Genomic DNA, 22,012 nt, shown 5'->3' with positions numbered 1-22,012 from the left:
AAAAAACATACAATATAGCTAAATGTTGGCTACGCTATGACTTTTAAAAAGAGAGGTACGTCAGTAGGTTGTTCCATCTCGCCTCAGTATATCTTCTTCCCATGAATAGACGAAAAATAAACTGAACAGAGACTGGCAGCACTACCAGTTATCCATGGTGCTTTGGCCTTTATTAAGATTCATATCAGCAGATCATCTGATAATATGATGAAACAAAGCTTCTATAGGTTTATGTTCTGAATTCTGAAAGACTAGCAAATAGTTCACAGACTAGAAACTCGCGACGCCTGGTCAGGTCATCTCCAATCTTGCTCAAACATGAAATCTTAAAGTTATTGTTAACGTAAACAAACAGAGGACAAAGCTGAAAAACAATGTTTCTTGTTCATTTATTAAAAGGAGGTAGCTGTTCATGTTTCTTGTTCATTTATTTAAAGTAGGTAGCTGTTCATGTTTCAGTAAATTTGTCGAAGAGGTGGTGTAGTATAAATCAGATTATACATTATACGAATGATAAAGTGAGTCATGTGCGAGATTAGACATATTCTGTTTTGAATTTAAAGGAGATTCTTCACAAAGTAAAACGTTCGAGTGTTCTTGTTCAAAGCAATTATATCAATATAGGAAGTATAACAAATTTTAGCAAAATTACATCATTCAAAGTCATCAAATCAACATATATCTTAACAATCTCAGATCTCTTCTTATTAAAAATTAAGCTAAGAAGATGCTATCAGTATCACGATGGTAGATGTAAACGCCAATAAAAAATCTAGCAGCATCATTTGAAAAGTAACGACACAAAAAATCACAATCTATATTATTCCATCTGTTTATCAATGAGTTGGTTGCACATTCTCAGTTTGATATTCTCAGCTACATTTGACAATCCCTTAAATCAGTCAACGAATTTCTCTTAATAAAACTGCCAGGCCACTGATCTCAGGATCGATTAACCGATAATCAATTAATACCAGTTTTAATATAAGTATGGCCATTCGAATTTCCACTCTATTCTTCACGATAAACTCCAAATATAGAGGACGATGATCTTTTCAAACATTTTTCACACAAGTACTCAATGTTCATGGCCACTAAAACATTCTAAACTGCCCACTGGCAGTCACTGAAATTCGTACGTTTTGGGCGAGTCTCAATGTTCGATTAAAGGGGGGACCCTATCATGACACACTTGTCACGACACAGATCTTAAAGTCTGTGTCAGTGGTCTACAGCCGACCATATTCTGAGGGGGAAGACAATGTTTGTAGGTTCTGAGTTTTGGACGGAGTGCCAGGGTGTTATGTGGACTCTGAAGAAGGTATATGGGTTAAAGTTGTATAATTTTAACATTATTCGCCATCGGGGTAACCATTCACCAAGCACGACTGACGACATGTTCTATAGTTTTGGTTAAAATTTACAGAAAGTAGTCATTTTAAAAACGGAAGGGAGGGAGTCGAAATAAAAAACCGTATTTTATATATTTTGTTACTTACTTTTTAATATGGGTGTACTTGTAATGGTCTATGACGATATCGAAGGTAGACTCTGACTCTATGTTCATGCTTGCAATCTGGTACTCTTTAATCTCTTCTGATGGGAGGAATTCCATACCCTGCGAGAATGATTTACAGCAATAGAACAAGTGGCTCATGGAAGAATCTGTATGAAAAACTGATAATTGATCACACCAATCAATGACACGTGACAACATGACCATATAAGGGCACCACGTGTTCAGTAAGAATCAACATGATACAGGAAGGAAAAGAGACAACATACCTTGTTTTTGCTCTTGCTGATAGCCTCAATAACAGTGAGACTAAGTGAGCTTGACTGAGGGTCAGGGGGCCGGTTGGTGAGGTCAGGTCGGGGTACGTTAGCAGCCACTATCGACCAGTAGGTACCTCCAGTTGGAAGTGGACTCGAACAACCGCCAGACTGCTGAGGGTGGTTTGTTGTTCAAATGGTGATATTATGAGGAATGTGATTAACTGGAAGTGAAATAGAAAGCGAAAAATAGAATAAAGATGGGTTAATTTAATGTTTTCTTCTCTTACCAGTTCCAACTTGAGGTGCAATTCTGGTGGTACAAACGAAAGGTCTGCTGAGGAAAGCTTCAAATCTTTTGTCTTGACAGATTTCCTTCGCTCTGAAACGATAACACCAATAATTTCTCTTATCTGCAATTCTAAATCCTCACATTATCACCAAAAATCTCGTTTAATTGAACAAAAAACCTCGTTATTGAACAAAAATCAATTTAAATTTAATTTCTATGAGTTTTCCTTACTTTTCTTCTGGGCGAGGATGGCAGGAAGATCATGAACAGAAGCAGGGAACCCTACCTCCAACCACTGCGTCATAGTCAGAGCAGTGTAACTCACTTCATTCTTCCACAACTCCACCCTATACACTGACAAATGGTAAGGGGTATGGGCGTGGAGCAGGTAACTGTTTATACTACTCCGCAGGATGAGAGCCGGGTCCTTGGTTGTCTTCTCAAATTCCTGGGAGTCCGGGCAGGGTTTGATGGAGGGCAGGATTCGGAGGACAGTGTGTACGGGGTAAAATAGACGCTGAGCGTACATGGGGTCCATGTGACAGAGGTAGTCTGAGAGATTGTACTCTGATTTTATGTAGATCTTGTACTGACTGATTTCTATGTTTTTGTGAGGCACCGTGTGTGTCCTTAGTGGAACATAATAAAACTCTAGGTCTAATTTCCCGCATTTTTTGGTTGACTGGGACAACATTTCGCTGTAGGACGTAGCCATGGCAGCAACAGTTCGATCACTCCCAACAAGTGCGATTTTAACCTTGTCGTGAGGTTTGCCACATCTGAGACACAGATTCTCCTGCTCCTGGTCGGAGTTGAAGGAGGTTTTGTTGGCCTGGACCCAGTTACAGACGAGCTGAGAGACGGTGAGGACCCGGTCGTCTCCCGTCCAGCTGGTGGGGCGTTTTGTGGAGGGGGTGGAGTATACGGAGCTGGAGGACTTGGAGCTGGAGAGAGAGGACCGGGAGTGGAACATGGAGAACTGCTGCTGCTGAAAGTGAGGTCGGTTAGTGTTTGTTTGAGAATGTAAATCACAATTTTTATGGAAGCGCTAGTCTACAAAAGCATTTAATGAAGAAGAAAATATTACAATTTTGAATATTCAACAAACTTTTCTCATGAGATCCTCAGCATCAATATCGGAGATGAGGCTAGGCGACAGGACAGGCGTCTCCTCCCTCTCAGACAGAGCATCCAGATCTAGAGAACTACCGAACCCTGTGTCCTGAAACAATGAGTCGTCCTGATTATCTCACTTCAAAGGAGTGTTTGCGGAGAGAAATGTAAGGTTTGAAATATTGGGAATTGGGGTATTTACCTCGCTCTCTGCGCTGTCTCTGTTGCTTTTGAACTTCATCAGGTTGGAGGATATGGTTTCTTCGTTTATGGTGTCTTCAAGGTCGTTTTCTGGTTCAAGAAATTCCTGAAAACCGTCCAACAAGTTACTGATCTGGACCGAGATGCTATCAGCTGATATCTCCTTATTATCCGATACTTGGCTCTGTAAATCTGTAGTTTCACTGGCGTTACTCTCGCTCCGACTGCACCGTCCGTTTAGGAACGCGTAGGATGAGCTCATACTCTGGACCTCGTAGGAGAGCATACTGCCTACAGAGTCACATGGGTTTAGGTAGGGTCTGTTACGTCTGGAGGTGTGGAGGACTTTGTCTCGTACACTGTGGGGGATGAGGTGTTAATGAGGGTGTTACTGGTGGTGTTACTGGAGGTGTTAATAAGGGCTACTGATAGAGTGCTAATGAAATAAACTCTCGCGCTAAAAAACACCAGGAAATAACGATGAGAGTAAAGTATTGCTCAAACCTGTAGATGATGTTCTCGAGGGCTCTACTAGCGTGTATAGGGATACTACTGTCGAATGCTAGGAACTGCATGTAGGTACAGGGAGCTTGGTACAGGTCTGAGGGTAAAAGGAGAGTCAGTTAACCTGGCCTAACAATAATAACAATCGAGTTAAAATTTACTCAGAATTTAATGTAGGATGCTTGGAGATTATTTTATATAAGTTTAGAGTAAGTTAAAACTTGGTCCCACCTTTAGTGACAGGCGCCTCACTGATCACATGGTGAAATACACTGAAAAGTGTCTCATCAAGAGTCTTCCTCGCTAATTCCACGTCTTCCTCTCTGGCAAACTGCTGCTGGATATCGTACACCAGACTCGATACAAGGTTTAGATCGTCGAAGTTTAGCCCCTGATAAAAATCATGATTGTAGTTAACTGCAGAACACTAGAAAGTATGTACAGTACTGAAAATGCATGCAATAAAAACCGCTTCAATTATAATTAACACGTTTTACATTTGCACAAGCCTACCTGCAGGGCCTGTTTGAGATAAGAGATCTTATTCTGACCGAGACCAGTGCAGCTGTGAACGAGAAAAGCGCGCAGAACCTGTTCCTGATTAACGGGGGCTGCTAACTGGATCTGTTCGTGGAACTGACACGAGTTATCCACGGAGGTGTCCAGGGTAAAATATACGTGCTCGTTCCTGGCGGAGAGGGGTCAAATTTAGTTTAATATTTTGTATTGTCCAAGAAACCCGAATATTCCACGCGGAGTTCTGTGTAACGTCTATGACATTTCCACGTGGAATGGTCGGTTTTCCTGGACATTGTTAATATACTTTGATAGATCCACGGTTTTTAAGTTTCTCGAGTGACAAATTTTGCCCTTAACTAAATTTACAAACGCTTCACATTAAGTTTAACAGTCCGGAAATTCCTTCGAGTTTTATATATTTTTCACAAGTGATAGGTTAAACTATTGATTTAATTTCCAACAATTTCACACTAAATAACAAGAGTTTAGTAAAAACAAGTCCCACTGTATTTCCTCACCTCTTTAGAGACAGATGATTGCTGGCCAGGAGATGTTCCCTGAAAGCAGTGCCAGGCACCCTCATCTCAACAAACAGCAAGTCTAGCAGGTGCAGAGCCATCTGACTGTGCGGAGCTGGCCACAACACGAACCCTGCAGATCAAATGTGACTTTTAGTTAGATTTACATCCTCTCTCTTGGAAAAGAGTACACGAAATGAACAACTATGGTAATGACCGAATAGATGATGAACCGATGTGGTATATATATAAGGCCTCCCATGGCCAGTCAGCCCAGCTCTCGTAAATCAATCATTTAGTTGGGTACATGTGTTTAGATTGCCGTCAAACATGATCAAAGTGAAACGTCAACTTTAGAGTCCCAGCACAAGGTAGTTGCTCACAAATACGACTCTATCTTCTTGTAGATAAAACACATAACTTACCTAGAACAGCGTTGTAAGCTGAGGAGAGGAGAGATTCTGGCACGTGAGGTACGAGGGCTAGTGCGTCAGTGAAAATACTGATTAAAGAAGAAACCACTGCTGGATCATCGACCTGAACAGAGATAGGATTAGTGGGCATTTACTTCAACTGCTGGCTTCATCGTTACATCATGTACGTGGATTTTATATTATATCGTCATATAATAATAATGAAGTCAACAAATGGGTGTTAATGTGCATGTGTTAGCTGCTACTTTTATGGTAGAAAACATGAAATATCCCTCAATAATATGCACGGACGTCGGACATCACATATTTCTGATAACAAAAAACCCCAAAAGTTAAAGAATGTCTGCCGGAAAGACGGGGTATAGATAAGAACTATCTACTTTACTACTAGAGTAAAGAGGAATAGCCCATTGAAATATGTAACCTGACTATCTTAGGTTTCACAGTCTACAGTACACACTGTATACCATGGTATAGCGTGCAGATCTAACACAAGGGTGCACGTGCTATTAGATTATTACGCAATAGAGTTGTACATCTCTATACTCATACTACACACCCTCATATCTACATACCTGCTAGATGTAATGCAGATATCATTTACTCAACTATGGGAACTGCCAGTATGGCAAGACGAAGGAGGATAAGCCGGGCTACACACCGTGAAAGATTTCCTACAAACATACCCACCCTGGTCCTGGTTGTACCCACCCTGGCCCTACTTGTACACACCCTGGTCTTACTTGTACGTACCCTGGCTAGTTGCTGTACTATGAAGATGAGTACTGTGATCCCGTCCTCCTGGGAGCTGGCTATTCTGTGACACAGATAGGGGTAGTGTAGTGACTCACACGCTGCAGGGAACCAGTGGTTACTATTCAGTAGTTAGATAGAGTATTAATCTACATCACCCGGGTCCGATAATAGAAAATAGGTTCAGATTTCAGCGAAAACCATTATATTTAAATTCCGGCGCATCGCAGAATCAAACAGGGAAATACTTATACTTTTTATAGCGGCGACAAGTTCACATTTTAATTATAGCAACGGTTCTAAACAGTTTGTTTTAACTAAATAGTCACTCCAAAAACACTGTCCGAACTTGATTCTATTTATAGAAAAGGAGTCGCCACGGCATAAACCGGTGTATATTTAGCCTTGACGACATAAAACCAGTCTACATTAACCTTAACTGTTACTATTTAAAGTGAGTTTGCTTTGACGGTGATTATTTACCTGCGTTGGTGTTGATGTTAAAGGGGGGTGGAGGTTTGCCCACGTTTCCATATTTACTGTTCCTACAGCACCATCCCACTAGATTCCTGACATCCAGGAACTTGTGGGTGTCTTTTAAACCGTTCACCGTGCTCATTGCACGCAACACCTGCAATTATTAATTGTCAATTAACTGATATTATAATGGATAAATGTGTGATTAATGGGTTGGTAAATAAAACTGGAGCACCATCCTTTTGCTGGCGAAACAATAAATTTGTAAATATAGCATCCGCGGCAAAATGGCTTCTTCTGGTCTTTGAAGTAGCGCCCTTTATTTAATGGCGCTATCTGTTGGCATTGAATAGATTTCTACAGAAATCTTGATGATTAAGGCAAACAGCAAATAATATTGATAATGATAAGACGTTAACATCAAGTTCACTCGTATGATAGATCCTTAATATTCACTGCACTACATAAGTACATAGTGCATATCACTCGAATATAGAGCATATCATTCAAACATAGTGCATATTTAAACATGTTTTAAGATTTTAATATTTCTTACATCCTGTTCAGTCTGATCACAGTAGTCGGGATGAGAAAAGGGGGCAGGAGCCAGCCCTCTCCTCGGGGGGAGGTAATGCACCATCTCTCACACTATCAGACGGTAATATTTAGATCTTACTAACTCTCTCGGAGGTTAAAGATAACTAAGAGGAATAGCAAACTAAAGGAACTGTTAAAAGATAACACTGCCATTAATTAGCTTACTTTTATCAAGCAGTGTGATATATGCAAATAAGGTAACGTTATCATAGTTCTGTCATAGAGCTGAAGATATAGAAATACACTGCCACACAGTTCACAGTACATACAGTACACACAATACACACAGTACATACAATACATACAGTACACACAGTACACACTGCCACACAGTTCACAGTACATACAGTACACACAATACACACAGTACATACAATACATACAGTACACACAATACACACAGTACACACTGCCACACAGTACACACAAATAATACCATAAGCAATGAATTGTGACGTTATTAGTGGAGTTACTATTATTATCTGGAAGGCAGCGAAGCTGAGTGAAGAAGTTGTAGGTGAAGTTAAATCAGGGTTACTAAGTAACCCAGTTACTAAGTAACCCAGTTACTTGTATTTTGTAAGATTTCACCGTGAGAGGGTGGAGTATGTGGGTGAGTTCATCATAGAACTTTGAGAGATATATCTAGGTACAAGAACTACAGTGTAGGCGCCATGATCCGTAAGCGATTTCTACAGAAGGATGACTGTCCAGAAGCTCCTCAATCTCTTAAACTTTCCCGGGTGGGTGCGGTGACTTGGAGGACGTTGTCCTGCGCGTGCCGCCGTGCGTTTTATGCGAACAGCGCCACAAGTTGTTAACTTTGAGGGTGGAAAACGTCCATAAAGTGGAGAAAAACATTTTTAAATTCAACTGTCAACCTTTTCCGCGGTATGATTTTAATGCAGTAGATCATGTCGTCAGGTATATACTTATAAAAAGAGAAAAACGTCCAATACAAACGACAATAATAACTATTGATTCTAGATGATCTAAAAACCCCGATCACAAACGAAGTCATACACATAACCGTTATAACTAATCATATTCGAACAATTTCCATCTGAATACACCCTTCACACTTCACTCCTCCACAAAATAGTCTGCTTCGTATCACTTTTTGTGGTTTCCTTTCTACTGTCCAATGCAGAGATAATTGACAGAAAGCTTTATAAATAGACAGAATAGTCTGCTGTTAGAACGCCTTCATGATCAGTAACCTCAGTCGAGTTTAACATCCACTAGATCTGGTCACTGCTGAGTGCTGGGGGAGGTGGGCCGTATTTGTTTTGACACATGACAGCAATTCTGGGTTTGATTGGTAGACGGTAGAAGCTGATTGGTTAATCAATACCACGTGTCAAATAGAATACACCTCACCGACAGTATCTACTAAACCTCTACTTGGTACTGCACTTAACTCTAGCCGTACAAGTAAATTGTAACAAGTGTAGCGATAAGGTGACAGCTAATAGCTATCCTTACATGATCAGTGACTGTAACCAAAAGCCATAAGTTATTCAATAACGATCGTACGGGTGTGATTCAATGTTATCCGGTACATGAGCCACAACCCCAACAGTAAGTACGGGTCCGTTAGCAGGAGACGCTATCCAGATTCCAGGGCGCAGGCCTACTCATCTGCATTTAGATTGGCCATCCATTTGCATTTAGATTGTAGTTCTAAAGAGCAGCTAACATATTGCTCATTGTCTGCAGAGCCCAGTGCAGAGCAGCAAATGTAACATTATAAAACTAGATATCACTCCTCACAGCACAACTGCACAAGAGCTGTGACGAGAAGGTAATAACAGAGAAGAAACCATTACAGGACGCCTAACAAGCAACACCCCGGACAGACACACCAATTACGATCCAATTAGTGGCTAATTATCTGCTCATTAAACCTGTTAGTTTAATCAATTAGCCCTTATAATAATTGTCACGTCAGTCTACGCAGGAGATTGTGGAGGTGGTTCAGATCATTACGAGGATCTGATGTAACCATGATAGCCGATATAACACGTGAAATTAAGAGTGTGATTTAACAGGCTAATCAATACTAATTTGTGTTGATCAATTAATCAACAGTTATTAGTGAATAATTTGACATAATTATTGGAGCTCTTGGAGATCTTCAATCGAGTGGACTTTGTTGGTAGGAATAGGATAGCTTAGGCAAACCATCTAAAAATCACAACACTTTTCAGGTTTTTCTGGGGACTGAGCAATTTTCCGCTTCATAATAAAGTAATATAAAGTAATAATGCCATATCCAAATCTAAACCGTGTTACAAGGTTACTTTCAAATCTTTGCAACTCGAAAAATAATCTACCTTGAAATTTACATGTGTCTTACTCTGCACTGGTCCCATATAAAATGTACAATAACAAAAAATAATTCATCAAATGCTAACTGGCGCTGAGGGGAGTGATCTTCAAAAGGGTACGGTCTATGGAAGTCTAGCAACTGTTGGTATTTAAAGAATTTGTCATATAATTGCTGATTGTTTATCCACTACCTGACGTACGTTTTGAGTGATTCCTCAAGTCTCCTCTGATATAAAATTATTCAACAAGGGCTTTGGGCAAGTAGAAACAATAATAGCGTTTGGAAATAAATCTACAGTTTCCAATGTTCAAAAGAGTCATTGAACTGAAATCCATGGATCACATCATTGGGTGATCTGATCTCTGATGGAGCCCGATAGTCTAGATGGTCGCTCACTGTGATCATCACTATTATACTCGGGTATAAGATCATTAACTGCGTGATTGCTTCACTAGTTCACTGTGGTGTCACACGATAAGGTAAATGCTAATCAGACTATATACTGGACAAGATACACAGGCTGTTATAATAGCTCTCTTAGACCACTAAATGTAATATTTAAGAAGCATTGAAAGATAAACCGGTTTGAAATATCTGGAGATAATAATTAGTATAGAGATTAATGTAAAAAGGTGATAAAATTGTAGTCAGAATGTCTCGGCTTTTTTGAATCGCTGATAACTGTGGGCTTGGACGGAAAGGAGGTTTCTTACAAATGTTGGATCATTACAAATCTATTCGAAACTCGAGAACTACAGAATCTGTGTGCGAGCAATAGAGTTCGTTGCAGATTGAGATGGAAGTTTTTAAAATAATTTCAGAATAAAATATTAATTACTGAATTGGGGTTAATGTTTAGATAAGAAACTGTGTGTATAATAGTCATTTCGAAACTTGTTAACTGTTTATCTAATCGTTAAGATAAGAGAGGAAATAAAATAGTAGCACTTCCTGGATTACCTTTCTTCAAATCTCTCTTTTTAAACAAAGACAACTGATACATTGAGTTACGTTACCGTGTGGTTACCAAAATTGTCTGCAGCACTATAAAAGTTATTATATTTATCATTGCAGTGCGAGAATAAGTGACTGATTAGATAACACTATGAACAGAGTCTCTAGCTTTTGAGACCTGATAATGTCTAATATCAATGATGCTCAGGCTATTCGTCCAAGAGAATACGAACTCTAACTTAGCAACAAATTTGCAAACCGATTTTCTTAAAATAACTCCACTCCGTAACATTTCAAAGTATGTCTAGCACATAATTGAATACAGGTTCAAATACGTATAGGTAATAACAAGCATCGTTAATAAAATAGACTGTGAGAACTTGAGCAGCTTACTTTTATCTTTGGTCCGCAGCGTCACAATTCGTTTAGCTATCTACAGGCTTCCTTTTCACAGTAACTTTCTCCGTTAGGATAGAAAATACCAACAAGTCTGAGACCAGTATTTCTAAAGTACAGAGCTGACAACACGACCCTCAAGTATAGACAAATAGCTCGATTGAGTTTACGCTTAAACTGTGTATACTACTGCATATAAAAGAGGTTGGCGGTCGAAAGCAGAAATGCTCACCTACCCCAAATCGTATGATCACGGAGTTTATTAATCAAACCGTCTTCTACAGAATCTACACTCGTGTAGTATGCTAAAAGCCCTTATGCATACATGTCACATAATGAGCAAGGTGGTATGAAACACGCACATTCACCTCACCAGGGGAAAGATGAAGAACAATGTGGCTCAAGAGACAAAAGAAAGTGCTAAAGTGTTCACGGTGGACCGTGGATTACATAGCGGGTTTTATAGCTCTGGTTTAATCGAGAAATAAAACTTTCCTTGTGTTTGATTTGGTTACGATAATATATCAGTGTAAAATGGAAATGACCCACAAAAAAGGTATTCTTTACTTTAAACATTACACTCTCTAGGATCAGGATCAATGTAGCACGAGATACTGAGGACAGTGATTTACGGTGGCTCTCACTGGTTAGGTGAATAAATTTAACTTTCCTTGTGTTTCATTAGATCTATAGATGTGTAAAATAGAAAGTAACCCACCAGAAAGGTATTAGCGATGGTGGACTCTGCCAGTGGCAGGACCCTTTTAATCTTCTCCATGAACCCAGGCTCGGGTCCCTCTTTCATCTTGTCTCCCTCCTTGTCTTTCATAATTCATACAAACACAATATCACAAAACATACAAAATATAACTCAGCACGAAGTGTGTGTGAGAGAGCGAGAGAGAAACCTAATCAGTATCAGTAGATAAGGGAGAGTGCAGGGAAAGAGCGAGGGAAAGTTCACGGGGTGTGTTGTTGCCATGGTCACGTGCTCGGAAATGTGAGTCACGTGGGCAGAAGCACGGACGAACAAGTGGACACCTGGCATGTTGAGCTGGGTGTTTGGTCAGGAGAGTAGGAACACCACTGTGGTAGGGACTCTGGTTCATGCTTACTTACATTACTTATATAGTACTTATACAGGGTTTATATAGTGCAGTGAAGCCTAAAATAGACGTATAGACAATAGAAGGGAGATGGAGTGTCTTGTAGCGGAAATCACCCGTGCGGGGATGATCTGCTATCAGGACACACCTTAATTTAGTGACATATTCATTATTCTACCGATCTTTTTCAATTCAAATATATTGGATATATCACTAGCATACACACGACCATACAGATACAGCAATAGCAGCAAATCTGGGGAAACTTTGAAATACACCACTTTGAAGCATTTGACCACCCCTTAAAAATCACAAATTATGAATTCTAGTAATCTGAATATTTACATAGGTCCAAAAATGTCATAGCTTCGTGATAGTGCAACGAAATAAATCCCAGAACATTTTGGTGCTGAGTTAGGTGGTTAAGTAGTCGAAATATGACTGATTTGTTAGTGGACATTTTTTTGTACTTCTAACACTCAAACCCTTACTACACTGAAGATATGAGTGTTACAGTTAAAATTTATGGTCATTATTGAACAGAAACGGTTCATCGACACATAGTTGAAGAAAGAAATTAAAAAGGTTAATAAATGTGGTCTGTGAAGTGGTTTATATGTGTTTATGTTACAGTGTATGCGTGCGCGCGCGCGCGCGTACTTAACCATCTGTAGGCCAACATTTTTAGTTTATGCTTAATTTCTTTATATATTATGTCACCACTAGAGTGCCCAATACTTTTAGTGAAGGTTTAATGTAAAATGGTTAACCACCAACTGTGGTATATCAAAAAACCCCAAAAGTGTATGCGTGCGCGCGCGCGCGTACTTAACCACCTGGAATGGCACAGCATTGAGATATCACCATAATTCCAAAAGCAGAGTACACCATACAGGTGCCCAAAACTTTTGGCTATGGTCCCAATACCATAAAACCTTAGATGTGGCCATAATGTGGTTAAAACATGTTGATTTTGGACCTTCGGTCAACAGAAGCCATCACAAATTAACCATTATTCAGCACAATCTGACCTTTTGGTGCCTTATTTTGTTTTGATATTTGATTATGAGAGATAGCTGAAGGATAATAAGTGATTTTAAAGATAATGCAACAAAATGTGTGGCCGTATGGCGGTTAAAACGACCAAAAACACTGATTTTGGTCAATTTTAGACCTTTATTAACCATGATGGACGCAACATAGGACTCAGCAATGTTTCTGGTCATATAAATGAGCAGGTAGTTATATCTAGATAATGTAGCATGGCCAGCTATAGCTTTACAAAGCTAATATGTGCTCTAAAAATGGTTAATTAGTGCAAATATAGGGTATTTTCGAGACATTTTAACCACCTTAGCTGCACATTGATCGGAATGCATGAACTTGGGGTCAATTATGCATTTGCAAACAAATATACACTCATTTGGATAGCAAACCATTATCTGAAGTTCATATTGTGGTTAATTTTCACTTTAATAGATGCCTTGTTCAACAGCCTAGCAAGTAATATAGCCCTTTTAACCACTTTTATGACAACATTTCTTGATAACTTTTATCAAGACCCTTCAAATGTCCTTTGTTGACCATAAAATGTTGACTAAAATCATTAATAATGTTTTGATTGGTGGTTAACAACAAATTTTGACATTTTAACCATCTTTTTAGCACTTTTTACGAATATTAACCACCTCAAATCAACCATACTATTAAATTGCACATTTGTGATAAAAAATTATCATCCATGCATAAATGAACAACCACCACTATACATCTATAATCAGAGCAATATTTATAGCTCACCGTTCATCTTCAATTTAACCACCATTAGGACCACAAAATGCCCCCCATGAGGGTTGAAAACTTTTGTGATAGTTGCACCATGATATGATCTCAATATAATGACTACTCAGTTCATAATATCATATCTCAAAATGGTGGTTAACCCTAAAACTGGTATTTTAACCACCATAGTGGCCACATAGATGACCCATTAACCACAATTATTCAACATAACCGTACTGCAGTGTTTTGTGCACCAGAAAAACATCACTCCAACATTGAGATTAACCACAATGAGCTGCAACATAATGTTGAAGTCAACATACTCAAATTGTGTGAAAAAAGTCAATGTCCACCAAGTTTCCCCAGATTTGCTGCTATTGCTGGATAGAGTATATTACTGCTGTATAACTAAAGTAAGAATAACTCCATTACTCGATCGTATTTATGAAGCTGTGTTTCGAAAAGCAGAGCCAGGGCACAGGATATTAAAACTCTTTTAAAAAATATGTTTTTTTCTTCTTAGAAATGTTTGTACTTATAATAAGAGATAAGAGGGTTTTAACTGTTCAGTTTAAAGTGTTATCTGAAGCATAAAAATTACCAATAATGAATGCGGCAATTTCGGCACGTCTTCTGGTATTAAATTTACACCTGTTACAGTTACATTAAATTTGAATGATTGAATGATAGGATGGTTTGGAACTGATGTAATGTGGTACAAGGGCAGCAGAAAACCAGACAGATAGGATGATCCATAGGTCTTCATCCTAGAACCTAACTATATGTACTAATGTAAGACGTACAGTTACAAATTGATTCTCGAACAAACCTAGACCAAAGATACGAGACAGGCGAGTAATACTCACCTGTCTCATATCACACGGAGTATCTCTCAAAACCGAGACTAAAAAGCATTACAAAAACTTAGTGACTTCATAAAGACGAGAGACAGTGTTTGGGTAATCGAGCCGGAGTCCGGACAGAAGTAACTTGAAGTTTAGCAGATAACTGGACTGTACATGAGAACCCTACGTAACCAACATGTCAAAGTAATAAATCAAACGAAATGTCAGTCTTTGTCAGTTGAAAAAAACAGAGAATTCCAAATAGAAGACGATCACGGGATACTAAATGGAAAAGATAAAAGAGGCGCGTTCAAATTCGAGAAAGCAAGGTCTGATATTACAGAAAATACGCACGCAATACATTAAAACTCAATTAAAATTTCAAAAGGTAATTAGAAGGCGAGCTTTAAAAAGGTAGCCTGTTTAGTATAAGCTTAGCACCGTGTGAAGTTATGTTTCAACACCCTCTCAGACTCCCTGACTACACCCCCGCAGCTCGGTTGTGAAACTACCAAGGATCTGTACATATCTGAACAAAATAAACGTCTATAAACATTTGTGAACGCTTATAAACTTGACATTTAGGGGTGTTGTAAAACTGGGATGGAGCTCTGTAACGCGTGCAGTAAAGCCTGGTAAGTTGGACTTGTAACTGAATCTCATGCAGACTGTAAACTATGACGAGAGCCAGATGTTAGGACAGATAAATTAGTTCTGAAACTGCTGCAGGTTTCCCCCGGGCATCACAACAGGTTTGTCCCAAGAACTGAATCTGTAAGCAGGGTTGTGCGGGGGTGCACCTTACTAAACTGGGTAATACTGCTGTCAGAATCAGAGTAATGATCTGTAAACTTGTGCACTAGTGCATCATGCACTGGTACAGATGCGGACATTTTGCAACAATGTTACAATCTGACACTATAAAAGGTGAACACACGCCTTCGCTGTATATCAAGCTACATATTATGTTAATAAAGCATCAAAATGAGTGAAAAATTAATTAGATTAAATTATTGATAATTTAATTAACACTATCCTAACTTTTAGATTAATATAAAATATGACATGTAATCAATGAACAAAGCAATCTGTAATCTGTGTATTTCTGTACTTTGGCAAGGATTCACAGTACAAGTAACTAACTAATAACTAATATCGGCAGAAAAGAACCACTAAAGTTCACAAGCCTCTCTTCTAGCTGTATAGGAGGGAGTTCTCTGTTGCCAGGGAAGAATCACGTGAAGCTTTAACGAGCCCAAATACACTGGTTCCTCCAACATATCAGCTCCACTACCACCCGAAGAAACTGTCACGTGATACACAAAAACAGTCACGTGGGCGCCGTGCGGCGCGCTGGTTGGCGAGTTGCCAAGCCACGTGACCGCAGGACTTAAGGGTCGGAGGAAGAAAATGGTAAAATGTGAAGGCTGTGTCACGTGATGTTCACAGGACAATTTCATTGGACAGTACATACTTATCTGTCTTGCAACTGGTTAACAAGATCAACCGGGAAATTTGTACCTTTGTTTCATCTTAATTTACCAAAATCCCTTTAAAATACTATGAAGGGGCTAGGAAATACACGGTATAATTTATCAATAAAGTAAATCACTTGTTGGATGTTAAAGAGAAACGTCAATTGTTTGAACTATTTTAATTAATATTCACGTGCCCTAATTGCTAATACTAATTAAGTAATCCAGAAGGTTCTATAGCCTAAACTTGTAGACTGTAGTAGAACTCATGTCATTTATCAATATTTTCAGCAATTCCGTAAATCTCTATCAATCAACAAAAACATTCCTGAAAGTTCTGACAAATGCAGATTGCTTGAGTACCATAAGTAAAATAAAGATATCTTATTTTATTCGTGTTTCTTGTTGACGGTATAATTTTTATCTCTCGATACAATTTAAAGAGTCACCAGTCATTAGATCAGCTTTACGGGGTTCACGTGACTCATAAAGAGGAAGAGTTTCTCAGAAGCAAGCTTCCAATTTCTTTCACTTTGTCATAGTAGGCTATTTGGCAGTATCAAAGAAGCCGGACTAAAGTTCCGCGAGAGTTCGGCGGAAGTACTGTGGTATTTCCGTGGAACCTCCACGTGGAATCTCCTTGGAGACTGACTATCTACTTGGAGACTTCTTATCTCCTTGGAGACTGACTATCTTATCTTTAGAGCTGAAGTTATAACGGCACATGATCCTCAACGTTTGCTGTTTTTTCGGTTGACGACGGAGAGATAAATTGAGACAAGATATACAGGGTAATATAACGTTTTCGCCAATAATTTCCTTCCTTCGTCAGATACAAAGTTGAACGAGTTATAAGATGGGACTGGAAAAATGAACAATATGAAAATCAGGACTCTTGCTAGCACTTAGATCTGATAACAAAGTAACAAGGTCAAAAAACATTTAAACTTTTAAAAGCATGCAAAGTAAAAACATAGTACTCACTCGCTTTTCGCACTCAGTAGCTGTATTGACTCGAGCTGAAAATGGGTTGAATTAGTTACCAGACAATTCCTGCTGGAGACAACGTTGGAGAGACGTTTCTGTCGTCGGTAAAATTGAAATCACGTCATCGTTTTACAGCTCTATATTTAGAGGTTTTTAGAGGTGGAATCTTGGTGAATTGTACTGTAATTCTTTTGGTTGCAGTAAAGTCTGTCTACAAAAAGTGGCTGTAAGTCACAGTACATGTATTGTGTAATTTCATATCTGGTGTGTTCGTATCACTCAGTCCGCACTGGTGTCCGTAAAGTCTGATTGAAATTCTGAGTGTAAATCTCAAAATCTGTCTGTTCGTTTTAAGTCACTTCTTCAGACAGCGAGTTCTCGTGATGGTGCTAATGGTCGGATAAATACGATGTTTGTCTGTGAGTTTGTCTGTCAACGTGTTCAGTGTAAGTCTTTAAGTTGAATCTTTATGTAAGTACGTCAGTAAGTCGGTATGTCTGTATGTTTTTATGTCTGTATATCAGTCAGTGTATGTTTCAGTAAGTACATTGTACTATGTATCACTCACTCTGCACAGAGACAGAGTGACGGCTCATAACATCCTCTCTTCGTATAGGCTCCTGTACCACCATCACCCAGCTACTACTGGTGGATTCGTGTAGTGTTATAGAGCTACTATTACTACACGTACAGGTTTAAAAGTGGTACTGATGTTTAGTGTTAACACTACCGCCCTAACAAAGTAACAAACCAAGTGCTGATAAAATAACACGTGCTGATAAAATAACACGTGCTGATAACACCAGAGATAATGATAAAGGAAAGTCAACTGTATGTTAAACTGGGAATGAGCGAGACATTTCCTCGATCAAGTTTAACATATTACTGGTAAACTTATAGTCCGATGAGATAATGACTAATGAAGAGTCTTTCGGAGTCACGTCCGGGCAAAATTCAAACCATGAAAACGAGTACAAGGAAATCTAGCCCCTATAACTATAGGATGAAGGCTATAGCATTAATACTTTGATGAAGTTAATGTGTCTGAGAGATCTTACACTGGCGTATAAATAAGTTCCATAAGTTTAATGATTCAGTACCGCCCCCGTTGGCTGATAAGGCTGTCATCGCTCCAGTATAAGTCTAGTTAATACGATCGGAATGATAAATCAGCAATCCGTACGGCAGAAAACTAGAAGATCGAAAAAATTACGTAAGCAAACTGAACGATAAAACGAGTAGGGTTAAAAACATCGAGCAAAGACTATTAAAACGCCAGTTAAACATGAAAGTGTTGGCAGATAGGATGGAGCCATCGCGCGGCTTTGTTAAACTGCACGTGCTTTGACAGTACCACACGTGCCAGGGTGCCAACTGTAACGGACCACACTGTACCAACACAGTTGCAGACAACTAGCGCTTTTACGAGAGCTTGTAGCGCATCACACCTAACAGCAATCATAAATAAGCATGCTGAGCTGAGTACTTTATTAAAGCTAAGACAATGTGTATTTTTATATTATTCGTATGTATAACAAAGCAACAAATACATTAATATTCGAGCAGTTTCCTGCACGAGTAACTCACAATCAATGGCCTGCAGTGTTACGTCACTATCCTCTAATAATGGCGTCACAAAGTGCTCACTGGTCACGAGGAACAAGGAAATGATGGCATGTCAAACTTCACTCCAGGTACCCGGCCAGCGATAAGGGCTAAGATACCGTACAAAAAGCGCCGAATTAAGAGGCAAAGACAGTATAAGGGGCCGAGAAGATCGGGCATTAGCAATCACAGAGCTGCGTCATTTACCAGTTTAGTACATTCAGGCTGTAAGACACAGTATCGATATAATATAATGATGTTATAGGCTCAGTCACGGCTTTATTTACTGAGACATATAAGCTGAGGATGAGTAGGGATATTTGAACACGAAAGAGAAAAGTAAGCCTAGTTGTGTGTACAGCCAGTGTAATGTGACTGAACACACTACACAGTGAAAATCTAAAATCATCAAATTCTACGGCGACTCACAGTGAAAATATCATACATTATAGCATGATTAGATCTTACATGAAATATATTACTAGACTGGACTAAACTTCCACGTACAGGCTAAACGCCCGGTAGTATACCGGTAGTAAAGGGAATTAATAAATTGATTTATTCAATATTACTACATTATATAATATATGGACTGTTTATCATGATCAGAGTCTATCACGTAGATGATTGAAGTCTCCGCATTTCTGAGGGGGATGGCGGCAGATTTTTATGATACCAATCAACTTCAATCATGAACTCGGCCTCTTATCAATAGTGTTAAAACCATATTGTTTAATTTGAGTGACTGTGTCGCTGCAGTTTGTATACAGTACGTGCTGGCAGTAAATAATGTGTCCTGGCATGCTTAAGCGACTCTTGTAATAGCAACAAATCAAAGGAAACGATTAAATAATATTATTATGAGACTTTTTGGAGGTTTGCCTCTAAGCCTACATATTAATCACATCTGAAATGATGTATCCTTTTATTCCTTATTATACCTATTTTTATTAGTACAAAGTTTTTATTAGTACAAAGTGACAAAGGAGTCATTTAGTTGAGGGATCTGAATACTGTAGGAAATTAAAGGGAATGCAACTTTCCATTTAGTTTAATTTAATTATACAGCGGTTGCGACAATTTTTGCAAACTATGTTTTCATTGCATTATGTTACTGTTAGCAAATAGCAATACAACGTCAGGTTGGATCTGATCTCGTCTTCGCAAGACGGAATGCAGCAGCTTTATTGTTGCTTAAACTGTCGATGTGGTGGAAATTTAATTTCCTTGCAAATAATAATGGGGTATATTCAACATTATCTTAGCCGATCTAAACCGTGGCTTCATAAGATAGTGATATAAGTTTAGTGATAGTCTTATTTCCCGATGAAATGCTAAAATACTAACATATGTAGTATGCCCGATTCAAATAAAGAAATAACTACCATACAAACGAGAAGACGTGTAGGTCTAATTGATATATTACTTTTCGCTATTATGTAAGACGCACTATCATTGGGCGCTTCGTTCTTAGGTATTGACTATCTCTACATAATGAAATAGGACTCAAAGTAAAAGTAACAGTTAATAAAACTTGAATTTGAATTAATTAAAACTGTCAATAACATGAATCAGTTTCATCAGTCATTTATTCATAATTCTAAAAAATGTGAACGATGCATTCTTTTTTGAGTCATAATGGGTTATTTGATACACGTAAACATTTAATGCTAATTCAAAACAACTAATTTGCTAGAGTGCTAGACCTACCAACACGTTACTAACCAGCAGACTACCAGCAGACTACCATTCGACTTGTTTCACAAGTTTTAGCAATGCGAAAATTTCTAAACTTGCTTATCTCTAAAAGGAAATTTACATCTGAGACAAAATTTTTGAATCTAAAATTGAAAGGTTGGACACCGGTAAAATGGCGACCGGGAAAATGTGGTGGGTTTTGAGCAATTTCGCCATATTTTCTTTGCAGACTTTGTAACATGAATAACAATCAAGTTACAAACTCTACTGAAAAGCTTTCCACTGCTCTCATAAATTGAAAACTCTCGAGTCATGAACTCGAGAAGACGCAAAATCAGGTTGCAAACTATCAATACTAGAAGAAGAACGGGAAGTCTGACGTTTAAAATGAACACTAACAGTTCATGACGTGGTAAAGTGGTTAACGAACTATATAACAACCGTAAACATGTTCAGTATCGGTAATTGGTTGTTCATGAGCCTTGACTGCAATAAGAAATTTTAAATAAGAAATGGTCATCTACCCAGTGTGGTATAGAACGCGGAAACTGCTAGGTGAGTAGGTCTCACAACTAACGACTGAAAATATCCAACTCATCGACTCAAAATATGTCAATTGCCAACTCATCGACAAAAAATGTTCCATCTCATCGACTCAAATGTACCTACACGAATATTTTTAAATATATGCGTTAAAACCAATTCAGATACTCAAAAAAGCTCTCATTTCCGACTTTTTGATTTCGTTCCCAAAGTATGCGACCGACAAGAATTATTTTAAAACATGCGGAAAATTCCGTATATGAAATTATGAGGTATCGCATTGCGCGAAAAGTATGGTTTTCATGGTAACCAATGTAGTTGTCATGGTTGAGAGTGGGTCTGTTATGGTTATTGGTTACCAGTGTTAATGTCAAACCAGTTTAATTGTCAAGGCTAAGGGTTCCGTTAACGAACTACCGAGTTTATAAATGAAATATAAGCATAGATAAATTGTAGTCAGTTCTCATGAAAATAAGACACCATAATTAAGAAAAGAGCTGTGTAACAGTGTCGATAAAATCAGAACGTAAAGAAATAAATTCGATCATAGACCGATAACCGATTGAATAATATTTTCGGTTAATTAAAAACCTATTTTGGTATAAAATCAAATCATCACTATTATAAATTGAAATTCAACGCTAAGAAATCATAAACTCACCAGCTTGCCATTGCATAAACAAGTTCTTAGCTTCAGTAGCACCCGGTTGTATCGGATGAAACAGTAATACGTAATACTGGGTGAGAACAATACACTGCTGCAAGGCATGTGCAACTACCTGAAAGAGTTATACAGTGAAAGTGAAGAGTTCTACAGTTAGAGTGTTATATTATGCAGTGTGGTTGATGTAGACAGCATTAATGCGGCCCTCATTGCGAGCTGTTCAGCTGTACAACTACTGTTCAGTCACATGAGTGTGAGACTTTCAATCCTAATTCTAACATTATGTATTACAGCTTTTCATCTAGAAGTAAAACAAATTATTCGTATTATGGAGCGAGGGTGTGGGCTGTGGACTAGATCTAAACCTGGCTAAAACTTTAAGCGTTCCCATTCCATTTGCACATAATACTCAATACTCAATAAACGTATTTAATTAATTGTTGT

The 22,012-nt window shown here is 38.5% G+C and overlaps 1 protein-coding gene across 10 annotated transcripts in view; it reads right to left on the bottom strand.

Annotated features, from left to right (window-relative positions):
- Nucleotides 1-592: 592 nt before the first annotated feature.
- LOC134816304 (uncharacterized) overlaps nt 593-22,012 on the bottom strand; it is a 157,021-nt gene continuing 135,601 nt past the window's right edge. Inside the window, exons 4-19 of one of the 10 annotated variants that reach the window (XM_063825088.1) lie at nt 21,566-21,683; nt 17,056-17,090; nt 6,591-6,738; nt 6,108-6,208; nt 5,346-5,457; nt 4,921-5,053; nt 4,397-4,571; nt 4,115-4,274; nt 3,884-3,980; nt 3,381-3,738; nt 3,174-3,287; nt 2,297-3,053; nt 2,064-2,155; nt 1,786-1,947; nt 1,500-1,618; nt 593-1,312 (exon numbers count right to left, since the gene is read on the bottom strand). In XM_063825088.1, the coding sequence (XP_063681158.1) occupies nt 1,222-1,312; nt 1,500-1,618; nt 1,786-1,947; nt 2,064-2,155; nt 2,297-3,053; nt 3,174-3,287; nt 3,381-3,738; nt 3,884-3,980; nt 4,115-4,274; nt 4,397-4,571; nt 4,921-5,053; nt 5,346-5,457; nt 6,108-6,208; nt 6,591-6,738; nt 17,056-17,090; nt 21,566-21,683 (2,772 nt within the window). In that variant the 3' untranslated portion in view covers nt 593-1,221. Of the gene's footprint in view, nt 1,313-1,499; nt 1,619-1,785; nt 1,948-2,063; nt 2,156-2,296; nt 3,054-3,173; nt 3,306-3,380; nt 3,739-3,883; nt 3,981-4,114; nt 4,275-4,396; nt 4,572-4,920; nt 5,054-5,345; nt 5,458-6,107; nt 6,209-6,590; nt 6,739-7,140; nt 7,254-8,666; nt 8,756-10,860; nt 10,892-11,581; nt 11,796-17,055; nt 17,091-17,626; nt 17,736-21,565; nt 21,684-22,012 lie in introns of those variants that run through there. The other 9 variants (XM_063825093.1, XM_063825087.1, XM_063825090.1 and 6 more) reach the window with 9 other exon arrangements.

The sequence above is a fragment of the Bolinopsis microptera genome, chromosome 6 (assembly GCF_026151205.1).
Source record: "Bolinopsis microptera isolate Bmic1 chromosome 6, MBARI_Bmic_1.0, whole genome shotgun sequence".
NCBI classification, from domain to species: Eukaryota; Metazoa; Ctenophora; class Tentaculata; order Lobata; family Bolinopsidae; genus Bolinopsis; species Bolinopsis microptera.
This window is presented reverse-complemented; position numbering and strand designations above follow the sequence as displayed.